General features: G+C 30.1%; 1 protein-coding gene across 1 annotated transcript in view; it reads left to right on the forward strand.

The window, feature by feature from the left end:
• Positions 1–18,159, forward strand: part of LOC129959234 (uncharacterized) — a 43,985-nt gene extending 25,826 nt beyond the window's left edge. Inside the window, exon 2 of the mRNA XM_056072058.1 lies at positions 17,987–18,159. Within this exon, the coding sequence (XP_055928033.1) occupies positions 17,987–18,159 (173 nt within the window). The remainder of the gene's footprint in view (positions 1–17,986) is intronic.
• The last annotated feature ends 1,004 nt before the right edge of the window (positions 18,160–19,163 follow it).

Here is a 19,163-nt window from a genome sequence, read left to right on the forward strand (position 1 = left end):
TAACCGATTGATAACAATAACCGAATTGGGCAAAATCAGTTTTAATTTTATCACATCAAGGGAGTAAAAGCATTTACCTCAGGACTATCGATAATTTATTTCAAAAATAATTGTTAAAAAAATCATTATTGTTTGTAGATAATTATTCGTTAAAAGCCCACTTATATATTTTTGGTACTGGTTTTTAAAAATTTATTAAATGATGCGACACGTCATGTTTCAATATATCCATTGCTTGATTCATTTCGACGTTCCTCAATGGTTTGGTTATGTTAACGTCCCGTTTGAAGCAACACTTGGGCTATTTTAGGACGGACCTCGTAATTTTGAACCGCGGTCAGATGACGAGGACAACACCTGAGCTGGCACCCCCCTCTCCTCACCACACCACACCAACGGGAGGACGTTTGGTCAGGACGGATTTAACGTGCAACTGACCCCCTTACACGACGGTTCTCCGGTGGAATCGGATCTCGAACCTGAAACCCTCCGGTTCCGAAGCCGAGACCTTACCACCAGGCCACCGCGGCCCATCGACGTTTTTCAATATATTCGTCCCCGTTAAAATCATCATTTATTGCTTGGTTTTGTTTGCAAATAGATTACAATTACGATACACGAAATTTTATGAAAAAGAGGATATGAGATTTTTCTCTGCGCGATAATATCATTATAACTCATTTAAAATGAACTTTCACACCTGTTAAGAATTTCAATTCTGTTTTTAACACTCGAATCAATTCTATTTTTAAATCCATTTGGATTTTATAATTCAATCGCAGGCACCAGTGGTTTACGGCTCTTCCGATTTCAATTCACACCTGGCAGTGTCTCTGTCCTTTTAAAACAATCCAGACAGCTCTAGTCCAGACACAAAGATATGAACCCTCGCCCCATGGGAAAATGACTGTCAGATGTTTCCTTACAAGTGGAGTAAGAAATCTCATTAATATTAATCGTTAACACTGGTTGAAAATGAAGGAAAAGTCAATTCTTTACTCCGAAACTGATAGCATGAAGCCTTTAACTACGGAATTTTGATAGATGAATTTAAAATTTGAATTAAAATGTGAATGGAGCATGTATTTCCTGTTAGTAGTCAAAGATTTAAATAAATATGTTAGATAGACAAATATGTTCGTTATACACCAGTACTGGAGCAGAGAATTTTGATAATATAAAGAGAATTTTGATAATATAATAAAATGGTAGCATTTAACACCATCCCTCTAAGTGGCATCCTCTGTAGTATACTGAAGTATATATTTTGTGAAAATTCTTTAACAAAATTACAAATTCAATCCCCGAATTGTCCATTTTTCGCAGATTACAGGGTCCTATGTATAATACTATTAATCCAAATGATCTAATTGTATTATTCGGAACAAAATGTATTGAAATTTGCTGTATAAATTTTTTTTATTCATGTAAATATCATGAATTATTATCAATAAATTTTCAAGGAACATATAGAAAAAATAAAAAGAATAGAACAGGCAGTAAAAGTCAATACCCGCACCGGCGGGGGAATCGAACCTATGACTGTCGTGTTGGTATCACGATGTTATTAAGCTCTAGAGCTAACGGTTCAAAAAAAGGTGCCCTATACAAACTATTAAAAGCAAAAACGTTTCTTTGCGTCTAGTGAATTCAAACTGGTTACTCAGTGCTGACGAGTTCCTTGGCGCATAAATTAGACTCGATTACGTTATGTCAGGTATTTAGAATGAAGCGAATGTAGGATTGGCGAGGGCATTATCATGTCTGCGGTTAACGAACTATTGCTTGACGTGCTGATAATGGCAGATTTAGATATTTTTAGGCCAAAAACAGAGCATCTCATGAGGCACCTTTTACTGCTGGTCTATTTAGTTTCACATACCATCAAATTTTTAATTTAATTAACATGTTAATAATTTGTTTTAGTAACTTGTGAAAAGTCAGCCTGAATTAGTATGATGATTTTCTTATTTATCTATAAAAGTATTTAATTATTACGATAGATTAAAAGAGAATAATAAATTTCAAACAAATATAATCTAAAGATTACTATTTTACCAAACCTGTCAAGAACAGCATAACATAATTAGTTAAATGAAAAATTAATATTCCAATAGATCATAAATATTAATAATAATGTAAAATATTGATATATATATGATTAATTTTGCTATTAATGTTATTTATGATTAATTTTGCTATAATCATATATACTATTAATTAATACTATTAATAATTTAATTAATATTATTAATTAAATTATTATAAAATATTTAATTTTAAAATTTATAACTTATTATTAATTAATATTATTACATAATACTATTAATTATGCTTCATTTAATAATTAAATTTAATAGCTTACTTTGAACGCATTGCATTCCTAATATTTTATAATTCACAGAATTTATATTTTTAATAAATCATTTTGTAACTACAATAAAAAAAAAATGTATTGTAGTTGCATAAAGGTCAAAGTTGTGGGAAAGTTTTAGGTGTAGAAATTTTTATTGACCTTCCTATACCCCTTCACACAGCTTAGCTTCCTAATTAAAGATCCACTCGAGTGGCGCAGTTGAAATAAAGAGACAAGGCCCCTGAAATATTGGTATGACATCTGGTGACGCTGTTTCTACTAATAAAGGTAATTTAATATACTTTACTTTTAGCTCTCGTGGAAGTTGACATTCAAAGCAAATTTTCCAGCGCCCTGATTAAATTTTCGATAAATTAATCGATAAATTAAAATTTTCAATAAATTAATCATTAATTAGAAATTAATTCATGGAATGTGTGTCTTTCATATTTTTATTTATTTTGACAAGTAGGCTTAAACATTTTTTTTTTATTCTTTTTATTTTGCACATCCCTCAGTCCATCTGCCTAACTGGAGATCCCCCATTGAGTGGCAGAGTCGGGAAAAAAGAGACACGGGCCCCGAAACAATGGTGCAACGTTTGGTGCTTCTGTTTCAGTCCATAGGGAAATTTCATTTACTGTACATCATTTTTAGCTAAAATTCAAGTAGATATTCAGAACAATTTCTCCATCATCATCCGATGCATCTATCGGACATTGCTATTTAGTGCTAATATTTTAATTTTATAATTAGTTTCAAATTTTTCGCTATTTCTTATCATAATACAGAAATTACGTCAATGGCTCGTCGTTTCCTGGTTTACAATCTGAACCAAGACTCTTGTCCATGACTTAATGGCTGATAATTAGCTCCCTGAAAGTGCAGTAATCAATTTTAAATTTCTGTTTGTACTTGTTTTTGTTTTTGTCTTTAATATTCTTAATTATTTGTTTAAATTACAAAAGCTTCAGCTTCTAATTTATCAAAAATTTAAAAGAAAAAATTTAGGTCGTTACACTCCACTGATAAGAGGATATTGCTGATAAGGTGGAAGAAGAATTTGTCTTATCATTCATCTACATAAGTAAAAAATTCCGTCGAGATTCAATAAGTTATTTATGGCCATCTTAATGAATATCCACTATAAGTTTCTTATCTAGACAGTTGGGAAAAAAACTTTAAAAATTACAACTTGTTTCGCAAGTTTCTTTATCAAATGTCTTTACTGGGCTTTAATCGAATTTAACTATTTCAACTACTTTTTATCTCTAAATTATTTCTATTTTGCAGTAAAACAGTCTGAACGAATTTTGTGACAAGACATTACAGTGATAGTTTAATAGAATTTTTATATATTTGTTGTTCATCTTCAGGATAACTTCTGCGAAATGTAATTATGAAAAAACTAAAATAATAAATTTTTACCTTAATAAAGGAATAAATTTTAATAAGTAAAATGACGGTTTTAGAAAACCTTTTAATCATCACTAATATTTATTTAAAAGCTACCGGCTTTTTAACTGAAATCTGCCAATTAGGGACAAGTTGAAATTCATCATTATGTGCCTTCCATATAAAATAGCTTCCTTAAAATAAAATTATTTATTTTTCATTTGTTTCTGGCAGGTACTTGTATGCTTTTCCTTTTTTTTCTTTTCTCATATATTGAAGTACAGAAATTTCTATCAGTTTAGGTTTAGAGAAATTTATCGTAAATTTTACATAAATTGAGAGAGGTAGGATAGAAGTGATTGAATACTGGTTGAGTTATAACCGAAATCCTGTTACTAACTCTGCTACACAATTCTTGCGTAGCAGAGTTACAATGACTTAAAAGGATTCCAGAACACATTTTTATGGGAGACATGTTGTGTTAAGGTCAATTTAAAATAATGATATTTCCTTGCAGTACCACTTGCACATTTAGCCTCCTAAGTATACTTTACATACATTCCCACTGACTATTTAATTTATCATTCATAGGACAACAGAAGGGGGGGGGAGAACTTAGGTATATCACTCCCCCCAAAAAAAGCTTAATAACAAACCCCAAGTCTGAACAAGAATGTGAGTACAGCAAGGTAGGATTAGTGGGTACCGATTTTACTGCATCACACATTGATTCAAAGTTTAAATATTTCTACTAACTATAATTTTCCTGTTGCAATATATCAAAATGCTTGATGAACTTTACACTATAAACAATTATATGAGACTTTTTGAAACTAATTACTTGCCTAAATTTAAAAACTAGACAAGTCATTTACAAAGTAACTAGACAACAAGTAATTAAACCAGACAAGTAATTAAAGCTAGACAACATATTTATAGTTGTACATGTGACAACTATAAATATGTTGTCACATGTACCCTATTCCGCATCCCACCGAGATAAGGATATCGCTTTCCTTTCAACAATTTAGATATAGTAAAGGATTTTTTTAAATTTAAAGCGTATTCTTTTGTCACTTAAATCATAAAAATCACTTAAGCGTATTCTTTTGTCACTTTAAATCTTAATTTCATGGCTAAAAAATAAAAATGATGATATTTTTATTCCAGGTTTAAGTGAGAAATAAGTTTTACAGCAGTAAATTCAGAGTTTCTCTGATAATCTCAATTAACTTATAACGAGGATGATTTTTAATCGTATGTAATCCTTTTTCGATTATTCTATTTAGGCTCAATAACTTTCGACTATGACTTCGATGTAATAGCTTCAAATTGACAGAAAATTTTATTTTCAGAAATCGCTTGCAAATATTGTTACATATGCAAGTTAAACTTTCGTTAAAAACAATAATAACACTAAAACTTATCAACAAACTCTTTAAAAGAATTTGATGCGTTTGAGCGGAAAAACATGTCAAGTGTTGCCAATAAATAATTTAAAAATTTCTCTAATCCATATTTTTTAAAAAAAAAATTAAGACTGTGGCCAAATCCCCCAGTACAAACAAATCCAGCCTTCATTATCACTTGTTCCCCGTTGGTTCAACAGGAATAAATAATAATTATTACTTCGAATATCTACTAAAAAGGCCAACAATGTTGGCGAAAAACATAGAGAGAATTTCATGTTATCAAAATGCAGAAATCGCCAAAACCAAGCAAAGAATAACAGTGCTAAAATATAGATTTTGTTTTTTTAATTTATGCTTATATCTTTGATATGTAAATTCAATTTCAAGAATATGCGAAATTTTGTCTAGCTGTACATTTGCATATTGTTTTTATAACGAGTTAATCTTTCCGAAACTTTTTGTCCGCTGCCACATCATCCTAATACTAATTATACTTATCAGTAAATGCTACATCTAGTTGAATACTAATAAAATGAACAGATATGCTTAGTTAATCGGAGAAGTCCCGGTTTGAAAAATGATGGCAGCAGTTTTCACTTTTCTTTTTTTATCTTGGCTTGATGCCTTTCCTTCCAATATTTAGAACATCCTGGCTGAAGTACAGAAAATATGAGCACGCTATTGTTAATGATATTGAATCTATTCAAATGGCATATACACAAGAACAATAGTTGCAACGTACAGGAATATGTTTCTGTGTACGAATATAAGTAAATCAGAATGTCATCAATACCATTTTTTGTATCATTCCCCTCTGTCCCATCTCTTAAAGGGCGATTTTGTCCATGTCCGGCAACCCAGTCGCGATTTTCAACAGGTAAAAAGGTTGGAGAGGGTCAAGGGCCTTTTCTAGAAAGTTTCATTTTTAGGGATTTTCTCCCTTCCATCTTGTCCTTTCAAGGGCGATTTTGTCCATCTTTGGCAAACCAGTCAAGATTTCCAGCTGATAAAAAGGGGGGAATGGGTTGAGGATTGAGGGGTTGAGCATCTGGCATTTGGAAACAGGCTCAGACTTGCATAGACACCTACTAAGTCCCTTCCCTTGCCTAGGAAGGGGACTTAATCTCATCGGATGACTATTATGTTATAGCAGACAACCTTTGAAGAAGCTCCTTTGAACTCTGGTAAGGTCTGGACATCAGGATCGTACGTTTACGATAAAAGGGTAGTAGCCAGTGGGGGGAGATGGATGTTCTGAATAGTAAAAACTTCCATGGAGACATTTTAGTGCTTTTGCCATATTGAAGAAAGGATACTCGGGTGCCACTAAGATTTGCCGTGGTTCACGTTAAATTTCGCGTTTAAGCAGAAACGTAGTGTACACGGCCAGGAGGGTATAGAGAGGGACGGATTGCCAGCGTGCCTGAAGACAAGCGGGACCTTTAGATTTAAGATAATATGGGCCCCAGGATGTGCATGGTGGCTCAAACGTTCTCCAGACAGAACTATTAAATATTAACATTGCGATAAAGTAAACCTTCATGATCGAGTGCAAAATAAAACTCTTCACTGACAGTTTGTCTTCCACGCGGATATTAAAAAGTGCTGCAATCAAATCCAAATTTATATTAGATGTAGATAGCATAAGTAATGCTTTAAATCAAGTCTCGCTTATGTCAGAATACATTTTGAAAACTTAGGGGATTAGCTGACAGATCATTTTGATGAACTAGCTTCGAATGTGAGCTTGTATTAGAAATTCCAATGTCTTCTTCTAATATCTAAAAGATATCTAAATGTTATATTCATCAGAAATTAAATGAATTTTTTATCAATTCATCTTCACATATTTGAGGGATTATATGCCAATTTATTATGAGAACTAATAAACATTTAATTATCCTGATAAGTGAAGAAGGCTCTCCTCATATTTATATAGCTTTGATTTCGTTAATAATTCGTATTATGATTAAGATAATTTCTCTGTAATATCAATTACTATACTTACTTTTGTTCTTCTACTCAGAATTTTGTTCAAAAAATAAATAAAACTGTCATCAAAAATATTTCAAACCCATTTTTAAGATATAGCAATTGTACGATTAAACTTATAAAAATATTTTTATGACGCATTGTCAGTTGTTAATTTTTTTTATTCTTTCACTTTAAACTCTGCAATTTTGTATTTAATATGTAATATAGTATTATTTTATTTACAGTTTTTATATTATAGAATACGACATAGTACGATCGATTTTTGTTTAAATTTCTTGATACAGAGGATTGCATCCAAGGAACTTTTGCAATTTTTGAATTGTTAATATCTGACCAAGAAATATATTTTTTTAAAAATTCGTTGGATATTTGTTGAAAAAAATTCTCAAAATAGCAGTATGCTGTACAACCACAAAATAGTATTGCTATATCAGTCATAAAATTAGTTTTTACTTTTTTTAAAAAAAATTTCTGATGGTATATGCAAAATCCGCGTATGCTGTAAATATAAATATATATAACAGATTTTTAGAATAGAAAAAGATTAGATTAACTTTAACTTCTTGATATTCATTTGTTTAATATTTATTTACTAACTGGTGCATCCGATATTAATCGGAATGAAAATATTTTTATGCTTTGTATTAATAAATATTACATATATGATTATCTTGAAACTTTCTTTTAAACTTTTTTTATTCTTTCGTACTAATAAGCAAAATTTTAAGAACTTAACGGCATGACAAAAGCTATAGTTGTTGCATTAGATTAGCTGTTGTTTGGTACGTAGTGTAAACATCGTTTGAAAGAAAGTAAGAATATATGAAATAACAGCATTTGATAGAACACTACTGGATGCGCCAATAAATATATATATTTTTAAAGAACATAAATAATATTTTTTTGAGATAAATACTGATATACAAAATAAAAATAATTTAATATTGAAGAAGTAATATTTACATTTTTTTTGGTTTCAAATCCGTCAAAATTTTATCTGTTTGTTATAAAAATTGAATGACAGCATTATAGATGTTAGCGACTCCTTATTGTTTTTAGACAACTATTATTTTCAGACTCAATGTACCCTTTAGTATAGATGTCTCAGGAGCGATAGTTAGTGTAGGGGGAGGGGCGATATGAAAACAAAACGTTAGAGTACTCACGCCACTGGATGAAAAATTTATAATTTACGCTGGCCATTTACGCTGGCTTAACCAATTTGGGAAAAACATATTTTGACCCGGGCGCCACAATTTTTGCTATGTCTTTGCGTCTAAAGTCAGTCATCTTTACGGTAAAATTGTGCGTAAAATTAATGCCGGGTGATGTTTTTGTTCTCGTTTTCTGGACAAAGTTCAAAATTAAGAATTCAACCCCGCACATGCGTACATAGCTTCAAATCAGGCTGGTGGTACAACATCACTTAACCTAATCCAGTCCACAATGTTAATTATTAATAAAAATGATTCATTAATAATATAGCATAATAATTAATAATACAACTCATTAATAATAATTAAATCATTACTTAATTATTAAATATATGTACATAGTTAAAAATTCTGTGCATTATTTATTTGTATCCACATCATGTTACCATTTATAAGGTAACATGATGTGGTAACATGACATATATATAAGGAGTACATGCAATGATAAGTGTTAATCATTAATGGCAGATTCCCCCGGTGATTCTAGATATTGTGACGGACTAAAAAGGGTTAATTTTGAAGGAGGTCATCGTTTTCTTAGTACAAAAACTAATGCTTAACAGAAATTCTTATTTTGAAATAGCGTATAAATATTAATAATTAAAGCATAATATTAATAATACTATAACATTGTATTTACATATATGAGGAAGGATAATGTCGCAATCGTTCTTTATATTAATTGTTCGACATTTTTTTAAAGTACAAAATTATTAATTAATTTCTTGACGGCTGGAAAAATGTGAAGTTCAAACATTTTTTACTGAAATTTCCTTTATTGGTATATAATTTCGAATCAGTATTTACATTATTGAAATTATTCTTTCATTACTATTTTTTCTCTGAAGAACTTTACTTTTTCCATCAGTTATATTATTACGAACTCGTTTAATTATATTAGTCATCCATTTGTTTTCTTCATACGCAAGTAATTACTTGTAGTTAGAATAAAAAATAGTGACTTAATAATTTTTTAACTCTCTGTTGCGGTATTGTTATATAAATATGCACTATATCAGTCGATATCTCGCCAAATGTGGCAATCAGCACATATTCAATTGCCACTCTTGAAAAAACGACAAGAGTATTGCTACGCGAAACTACGTTTCTGCTGCAATTCAAGAGAGTAGCCGTTTTGACAAGGATTTTAGAAGTTGGCGAATGTTTCACGAGTTTGGCGACCAGATCATAACATAAGGCTATTATTAACAAATGATAGCGAATAAACGGAGCGTTAATCATGTTATAAACTCATTCTTGGTATTTCTCCCTCATTTAGGAGAATATAAATGAAGGAAAACTCTGAAATTTACATTTGGAAGTACAATGAGTAGCTCTGTTCTGCAATATTTTCTTGGAGCAGAACTTTCAACAGTGAAATCCATTCCCAACTAGGGCTTGCAAATAAGGCCAAAGAATGAAATTTTTGTCGCCTGTTTTTGTCATATTCTTTCTTCAATGATGTATTCTTTAGTATTCCAAAATGGTTGGGAAAATTGAATGGACTTCAAACAATTCTTTAAAATCTGAAGAAAAGTTATTTTAAATTGATTTTTTTTTTGTTCTTTTTAATTTATTTTTTATAATACATTAACACTTCATTGTTGTTGTTTTTATTTGCTTTGTCCTTGTCGCTTTGGAATAGCAAAAATGTACAGAAAATTGTAACTAAAGAATTTTTACTAAAATGGTATTGCAAGTGGAAAGTATCTAAGATCAAAACTACCTTCGACTATCGGTCTCATGCATGAATTTAAGAGTCACAAAATCATTGAAAGTGAGTACCTATGGCTGGAAGAAGGATGTATCGAATAATCAGTATAGTCGGGAGAAGAATACGATAGTATTTATAAGAAAATATAATTGAAAAATCCATTTTGATCTAAAATTTTTCATCGAAATACATCATCTGTTTTGCTTATTTTTAATTAATTCTTCATTTTGTCTTAATTTATATTTGGACTAAATGTATTGAATTTTTTTTCAGCATTTTCAGTTATGGGTAAAGAAAAAAAAAATACTCCAGAAAACTGATACTACTGATTTGTAACATTTCACTTTAATTTTCCAAACAAATATAACCTTAATTGTTTTATTTTCAAGTTTAAAAATTCATATTGAAATAAAATGCATTAGGAAAATTCTTTGCATTATTTCAAAGATAAGTTATTACTCTATAAGATGTTTGAATTAATTGAAATAATTTGATTTTTCAATTTTATCATTCTTGTGGATTTTTTCATCATTAAAATGGAAAGTCAAATTTACAAAATTAAGCATTTTTTATATATATTTAACCTATTTGCAGGCAGACTCATACCTGTGATTCGAGCCATCTATCTAATTAGATAATCTTTTCTATGCTATCTCTCAACTATATCAAAGAAAGGCCTTTTAACTATAAAATAGGAATGAATCATATATGATTCACGCGGCAGTCAACGTGTTAATTATGATGTTAAGGCCGCCGAAGCATTTCGAAAGATTTGAGCTATGACTGGAAAATGAGTAATGCTTCAATGTACTTACTATCCAACCGTCGTTACTTGTTGTAAAAAGATGTTTAAAAAAATAAGAAATTTTCATGGCTTATTACTTAGCCTAAAGTATTTATAGGATTTTTTCTCCTTCATCTTTATAAATAACATTGCAAAATAATATATTTTCCTACTTTGGAATATCGGAAAAATCTTTTTATTAATTTATAAATTTTTGCGCATATGAGCTTACCCCCCTCCCCCCGCCTTTTTTTTTTTTTTTCAGGCTGAAAAAAAGTCGAAAACGCTGATGCCTCATTTCAGAAAACCTTGCAAGGCCAGAAAAACAAAAAGAAAGTTGATTCAGGTTCTTCTGAGGATCACAAACTCAGCAACTCAGTAGAGTTGTTTGTAAATATAGACCTTACTCCAGCTCTAGCTCTTTTTTTCTTTCTTTTTTTTCTTTTTTTTCCCCTCCGCTTTTTATGAATATTTCGCGATTGGATTGTTCGCTCTTTGAAAAACATCCAAAAATGTTTTCTACTCTACGGAATTTCCTCCCTTTTTTATTTATTTATTTCGTTTTTGGGGGGAGAGGGTATATATTGCTGCCCTCTGGGTATAATTGTGCACTCCCTCTTCCCTATCTTATCTGTCCGCAGATTTATAACCTAGAAAAGAAATAAGACCTAGGCATGAAGAAGTATAGGTTTATTGCAAAGGCGATCGTTCGGACGCAAACAAATAGTCGCTTTTAAAGAGACATTAACTTCAACTAAAAAATAAAATAAAAGCGCTTTCTTTCGCACAGTTTCCTAAATGTAAAGATAACAAAAAACATAAAACGTCCAAAGCCAGAAACGAATGGGTTGATGGAGAATTGCATACTTTTAATGAGATGCATTAACATGCAGAATCCATAGCCTTTTTTTTTTCCGAAAAAGAAATTGTCTCCGTAGAACGAAAAAATGCCATATATATATGGTAAGAATTGAAAGAGAAACAAATTGAGGAAAGTGTTACAGGTTAGTGTGAGAGTAAGTGATGTGACTGTTCTTTTACTTCGAAAACAAGTGTATCACAGTAAATGGATTCACGTCAGAGATTTGATGATAAAAGCTGAAATGAAGAAAGTATAAAATGTTTTCTAAAATGAGAGAGAGACGTTATCTTACGAAATTGTATGGAGATTTTTTTGAGCACGAAAAAAAAAAAAAAAAAAAAGAAACGTTTTGAATAAATGTTTTTTAATTAAGAAGCTCGAAAAATTTATTGAAACTGTACATTAAAAGCTAACATTTTTGGTAATGTAGCCGAAGATTAAAACTTGTTTTTGCCGAATTCAATTTGCGCTTTTTTTTTTTTTTTAGCAAAAAATATATTTCTAATGAGAGTCAACTGATAATCAAAAAACCAACTAATGCTATTTTTTTTTTCATTTTTTTTCCATTAAAATGGAGTGTTTTCCATGAGTATCAATGTTTTGCAAGAATTTAATCGCCTTCACAGCAAATTCTTAGAATTAACTACATTAGGAGTGAATTATTTTTTAAATATGTAATAAAATAAAAATGCTTTTGAAATTTTTGCATAAAATAGATTGAAGAAAATACATATGAAGGAAAAATACATCAATTAAAAATCAACTTTTTTTTTTTTTTACATGAAATAAAAGCATTCCAGTTTAAAAGCTCATAAAATAATTTATTCAAATTTTGCAGACGACTTAAGGAATATATTACCTACACTGGCGAAGGGAAACAGCAAGTAGATGTATAAAATATGTTGTAAGCTTAGTTGCCAAATGAATAAATTTGTAAAAAAAATCAAATTCTGTGAATTATAAAATATTAGCAATACAGTGTGTGCTTACATTAAATTATTAAAATGATTATAAAATTTTAAAAAGTATTACTAAATACTTATTTTTAATATACTGGAATATTAATAATGTATTTAATTTGTTATTTTATATTCCAGTTCTCTAAAATAATCATTTTTAATTTTATATTTCTTAAATTTTATATTATTTAAGTTTATCTTTTCGTTATAAATAATAATAATTAAGTGCTTTTATGCGGAAGTAAGTGCATCATTAACTATTAATTACGGTTCATTTTCAAGACTTCTCTTGTTAGTTCGTTTTCATACGATATATATTTAATCGTTTAAGACATTCAATAAAAATAAAATAAATAATTAAAACTGAAGGAATCATTAACGTATTGGTCAAGCTAAACAAATTTTTGAAATGTGAAATTAAATTGATAAGTTATTAAAAGAGAGGACCTCATAGATAGCCTTCACTGCTTTAGGCCGCAAAATGTTTCACTTGCCTAGATCCTGAAATAAATAAGTTGCAATTCACTTTAGTTTTTAACTACTGGAGTTCGACTGACTAAAATTGAGAAAATTCCGATTTTTTTTCGCATAACGAAACATGAAAACAACAATAGAATAATTTTGTAAGAACAGATTGTTTATTATGTTGCTCAGGAACTATACAACATAGTAAGAAATTATTATATTAAATCTGAACGAAAAAATATTCATTATATCTTAATTTATGATATTTTTTTGCAAGAAGGTTTTATCAAAATTTCGAGCATTTAAAGATGTAAAAACACCAATGGAATCAACAGAATTAAAAAAAAAAACAGTCCATCTGCCCCAATCACTGGTCCATTTTCGCCGATTTTTATTTAATATGAAAGTTTATGATCTTTAGATCTCCTGTCCCACCTCCTCTCTTCCATGTTTTGAGATATCGTAAGAAAAATCTCAAAAAAATACTTCATTGCACATTCTCTATGAAAAAAAAACCATCACAGGGTTCTGCCACCAGAACCACTGTATCGATTTCGAAATTTTTTTATTTTTATTTCATATGAAAGATCATAGTGCATGGAAACATCGTCGATGGTGGCTCAACCCCTACCACCCTTCAGTGTCGTGAAATATTTCAAAATAAAACTTTGACAGAGCTACTAGCCTCAACAACTAATGTGATTTCACCAGTTTATTTCACAACTTTAGAAACATAGATAACCAATCAGAATACTCTATGCATATTCAGCAAGTATAATTTAAAATAAAACTTTCTGCTATTGGGGTAATATGTAGCTCATCAAAGTGGTTCACATTACTAAATCTATAATATTAATATAATTGTCGAAAGCATGTATATACTTAAAGTAAAATAAACACAGCATTTTAATATTTATTAAGAAGCAATTTTGTCTGATGGACAAGAGCCCCATTGTTGTGGCGCCCCTTGTCGGTTGCCTAGGGTCACCCAATGGCAAAACCAGCTCTGAGTAAGAAATTATATCAATCAGCAAACTTGATTCAATCAGGGCTGTTTTTATCGTAGAGATGGTCCTAAACTAGGATAACAAAATTCAAAGCTAGATAATTAGGGAAGTAATTGAATTTTCATACAGCAGAACTCAATAGTGAAGCGAAATTCAATAGAAAAGTATTATTTTATCGAGAATTTTCTAAAATACGAAGAAATTCTTCGCTGTCTCTGTTTTAAAAACACGTGCTGCTTGTTTTCAGATAAGATTAGTGCTTCAGAGAAAAATTCTAATTTTGTGTTCGATATTTATGGTGTTTAACAGACTTAATCTGAAAATTTTCCAAACTTATGAAACCCCTGAATTTTTTAAAAACAAATTCTAGTTTTACTCAAAAATAAATAAATTTAAAAAGCAAGAACACAAGCTTCTTAATCAAACAATGAAGAAACATAATAAATGCTGTAAATCACAAATTCAATTAACAATTAATGAAAGATAAATATTTATATCGACGCTGAATATTATTACAACGAAATTAAAAATATTAGATTAATTGACTAAATTTTACATTATAATTTTATTGAAAGACTGATTTCAACTGATATATATTTTTTATTTATATATATTAAACGTTGCAGGAAATATTTTTATATACTTTTATATGTTTTTTTTTTTTGTAAAGATTTTATTTTTACTTCATGTTTACAAATATGTATGTTTTTTATTCGTGCTTATGAATTTTGCAATCGATTTTTCACTTACTTTTTGATGTGTCAAAGTTTTCAAATTTTCTACGTTGGTGTATTCTATATAATACTACGGATTATCAAGATGGTAAAATATTTTATTATTTTCAGATTTAACCATCAGGTCATCGATTAATTTCATTAAATTTTAATTCTGTGCAAATGGAGCCACTTAAAAAAAATGTTAGAAAAAATTAAATACAAAATTTTATAATATTCAATTCGAACCTAATAAATTAATTTGATAAATGTCTCGAGCATATAGACCTTTAACCAGTTAATTGCGGAATTTATTTTTTAAAGTCCCTCAATCTCCCCTTTTTGAAATCAAGCGAAGACGCATATGCACATCGAATACAATACAAATGGTTGCCTCACAAATTTTGTAAAAAATCATTATAAAGCGAATAAGATTTCATTTTTATTAGATAAAAATTATATATCAACGCGCCTAAATGAAGATTTTGATTGACACATATGCGCGTCGAACGCGCTTAACGGGTTAAATTAAACAAAAACATACAATTAAAATTCTTGGAATCCAATAGTAACTGCCGACTCTTTCCTTTAAATAATCCTGCCCCGATCTTAGTTGGCGTCCCTCAAATAGATGTATATATTGCCAGAGCATCCATTGGCAGCGTTGGCCACTTCGTTGTAGTTGCACACAAAAAAATAACGGCCAATAAATTCTCATTTTCTTCAGAAAGTTTGCAATAAATTTTGATGGAAAAGTGCGATAGAGATTTTCCTTGAAAAAGGGGTGGAGGAGGGGGGGGGGGTCTATGAGAAATGGCTTTAGTGTGCAAACGGCGCCTCAAAGAAGTTACGACAGCAACGTCCAGAGGTGAATCCTGAAAGCGAGATAGTCCCAATGAGAGATAATTTTACCCCTTAACTATATTTTTTCCTCTAGTTATATATTACCTTCTGTTTTGGGAATATGCTGTCCCTACTGATTCTATTAAGAATCCATGTAATATATTTTGCTTCTGGATTATGAGCAAAATATATTATATGGATATTATATATTATATGTCAAAATATATTATCTGGATATTTTGCTTCTGTATTTTTGTATAGATATAAGCGATAATTAATGATTTAAATTTCAGATTATAGGTTTGAGGAGCGACGATTCGATGCCCTTGACCTTCAGACGGTCAACTTCTTGAAGTATTTGGCTCCAAATTTTGTATATATCTACACTTTAGATATCAAGTATGTGTACGAAATTTTATGCATCCAGCGCTTTTCGTTTTGTGATTATCGTGTTAAATGGTATTCGAACAGCCGGACAAACAGACTTTTAAAGGAATTTCGTTCAAAATTTAATGGAAATCTACGAATTTGAGGTTAAGATCCTATACCAAATTTCATCCGTTTCACTCAATTTGATTTGTTATATTCCCAAGGAAACAGATCAAAAATATGTAATTCCAGAAATGTGTATTTTAGACTCGGGGTGAATTGAATTATGGAGATGGGTCGAAATCTCGAGTTTGAATTTTTTGTCGATTACAATGCTTTCATTTTGTAAATGCGAGAAAGTAATAATATGATGTAAAACAAGCGTAGTGATTTTTCTACAAAATAAAACTTAATTATCTCAGCAGCCTTAACTAAAAAATATCAATCTATAATATAAGTATTATATATTTTTACTTTTTCATAAACGCATCAAATTAATATTTGAAAGAAATGCACTGACAGTTTCTTGTCGGTGAATCTAGTTACGGATCAAAAAATTAAAATTCACTCGATTCGTATTGTCTAATCATCGATTCTCTTGTGTGACTTGGAAAAAAGCAAGGGAGATGAAATTCAAAATACTGAATTTTAGCGGGGAAGGGGAGAAAAAAAAATTGGGCAATGCCGAATTTTCGATGTTTTGCTACTAGTTGTCATAGATTTCTTTAATCTCAAAATTTTATTTATTCCTAAATTCGCCAGAATTTCTGATATAGTGAAAGAAAGGAATCAAGCTGAGTGAAAAGTCCATCCCGAGGCATATGAATGACCAAATTCTATCTATAATTAAAATTGGGGGGGGGGGGAATTGCTCAAAAGCTAGTTTTCTAAAATTAATATATAGTATATCTTCTTAGTATTTTTCAGTTAAGAACAATTTGTTAAAAAGAAGAACACGAAGGGAAGAAAAAAAAAAAAGAAGGAGCATTTCGGACATATTTGTTTTCAAAGTTAGACCAGAGAATCAAACATCAGAATATCCTATCGTTTTGATAGTATTTTAAATATGCAGATTGTAAAGTAAATTCACTAGAAAGGCTGGTTGCTAGTTTATAAATAAACAGTAGAATTCGGACCATTGTTTTTAAATAGGGTCGAAAAGTCAAATATCGAAACATCTGATCATTTTAACAATATTTTAAAGATTCAAATTATGAAGAATGATTACTATTATAGTAGGTTACTAATAAATAAGTGAACAGTCGAATCCGGGACAATTTTTGTTTTCAAATCGAGACGAAAAATGAAATATAGGAACATCTAGTCATTTTAATATTTTTTAAATGCAAAAATTATAAAATAAGCTCATTAATAAAGTACGTTATTAATAAGAATTGAATTCGGGATTTATTTATTTATTTTATTTTTTCTAAAATCGTGAAAAGGATCAATCATACGGACGTCTTGCCGTTTTAATATCATTCTAAAGACGCAGATTACAAGGTAAATTCATTAATAAAGTAAATTGCTAAAAAAAATTTAAAAAAAAAAAAACTGAAAAATAAGGGTTGTTTTTGTATGCAAGCAGAACAAAGAAATATTGGGATATCTGGCCAATTTAATATTTTATAAAAAATAAAGATTTCTAAATAGGATTTCTATTCTTCCCAGCATTAAATATTTTCTTCCATATATTTCCATTTCGAGCCAGAAGTTGCATAATTATTTCGAAAAACGAAATTTGGACAAAGGAATTTCTCAAAATAAGATAGACAGTTTTTTGGAATGTCTTTTCTCCTCATTCATCCATCTACTACTTTCGATTTTTAGCGAATATTTCAAGTTTTAAAAACCTAAATTTAATTTCCTGCAAAACATATCACCGGATATTAAAACAGGGTTCATTTCTGAACAATTTCCAACTCTTCCACCCAACCCAACGCACCCTCCTGAGGCAACCCATGCAACTCCTGTTCAAGATCCCCATCGTTTAGGACATGAGTACCCAGAACGGAAACTGCCAGAGGAAGAGAGGGGGAAGGGTGTCTGCAGGCATTTCATCCCCTACTAAACAACGTACCTATACAGTCGACGGGGGTCAAAGAAATCCACGTGAGGCCCTGAAAAGGGGACGGATGGGGCCTCTTTAAGTGATGGCTTGTTTTTATCTCTTCTGGTAACCTTCGTCGTTGCAACTGTCACGTACTCACTGTTTGCTTCTCACTTCTATACTTCTTATAGTAGGAAGAAGATTCAATGCCGCAATTGCAAAAAATGATCTTTCATTCCTGATAGGCATTTCCTCTGAGTTTCGCTTTTTTTTAATGATTTTTTATAGTTGTTTACGAAACTTTTTTCGAGCTTAACCATTTTTTCTTTGGTAAAGGGATGCGTGAATATTAAATCAACATGTGCTGTATAGGCATTCGATATGTTGTTGATTTGTGAACTTTGAGTGGAATTATAGCACCCCAAGGTGACTTGTGATTAATTGCTCTCATATATTTACATTAATTACAGTATAAGACGGGAAAAAAAAGGTGATAAAAAAAAGCTGCTGAACAAAGGATTTCTCTTTCTTTTCTTTTTCTTTCTTTCTTTTTTTTTTTTTTTTTTTTTTTCAAGTTTTCAGAATTGCTTCAATTTTTCATTCTGATTGCTGGATTTAGATGTAAACGTAAAAACTATAACAAATAATTCAATTGTATATTATGAACATAATTTAAAGAAAGAAACTTTTTTAAGTATATTCTGATTGCGAATCATAGTTAGATTTAAAAAAAAACAGTTACTAAAAACAAATGCGAATTTTTACATCTTAGACGACTTTGCTTTCAGGAAATAATGCCAAATTTTTTAGATGCCAAAAAAAAAAAAAAAACCCATTAAAGACTATTTGCACATACCTGTTAGTTCATCGCACTTATTTATAACAGAATTTTAACATGTAATATCAAACATTTTTAACACATTGATGAATGTTTATTTCTATAGACGTCAAAACCAGCTTCAGAATATTTTTTCCCCTGAAAAATACACGATATCCGTAATGGCATAAGGTCACGGTTTCGAAGC

Source organism: Argiope bruennichi, chromosome X1 (genome assembly GCF_947563725.1).
Source record: "Argiope bruennichi chromosome X1, qqArgBrue1.1, whole genome shotgun sequence".
Lineage (NCBI taxonomy): Eukaryota > Metazoa > Arthropoda > Arachnida > Araneae > Araneidae > Argiope > Argiope bruennichi.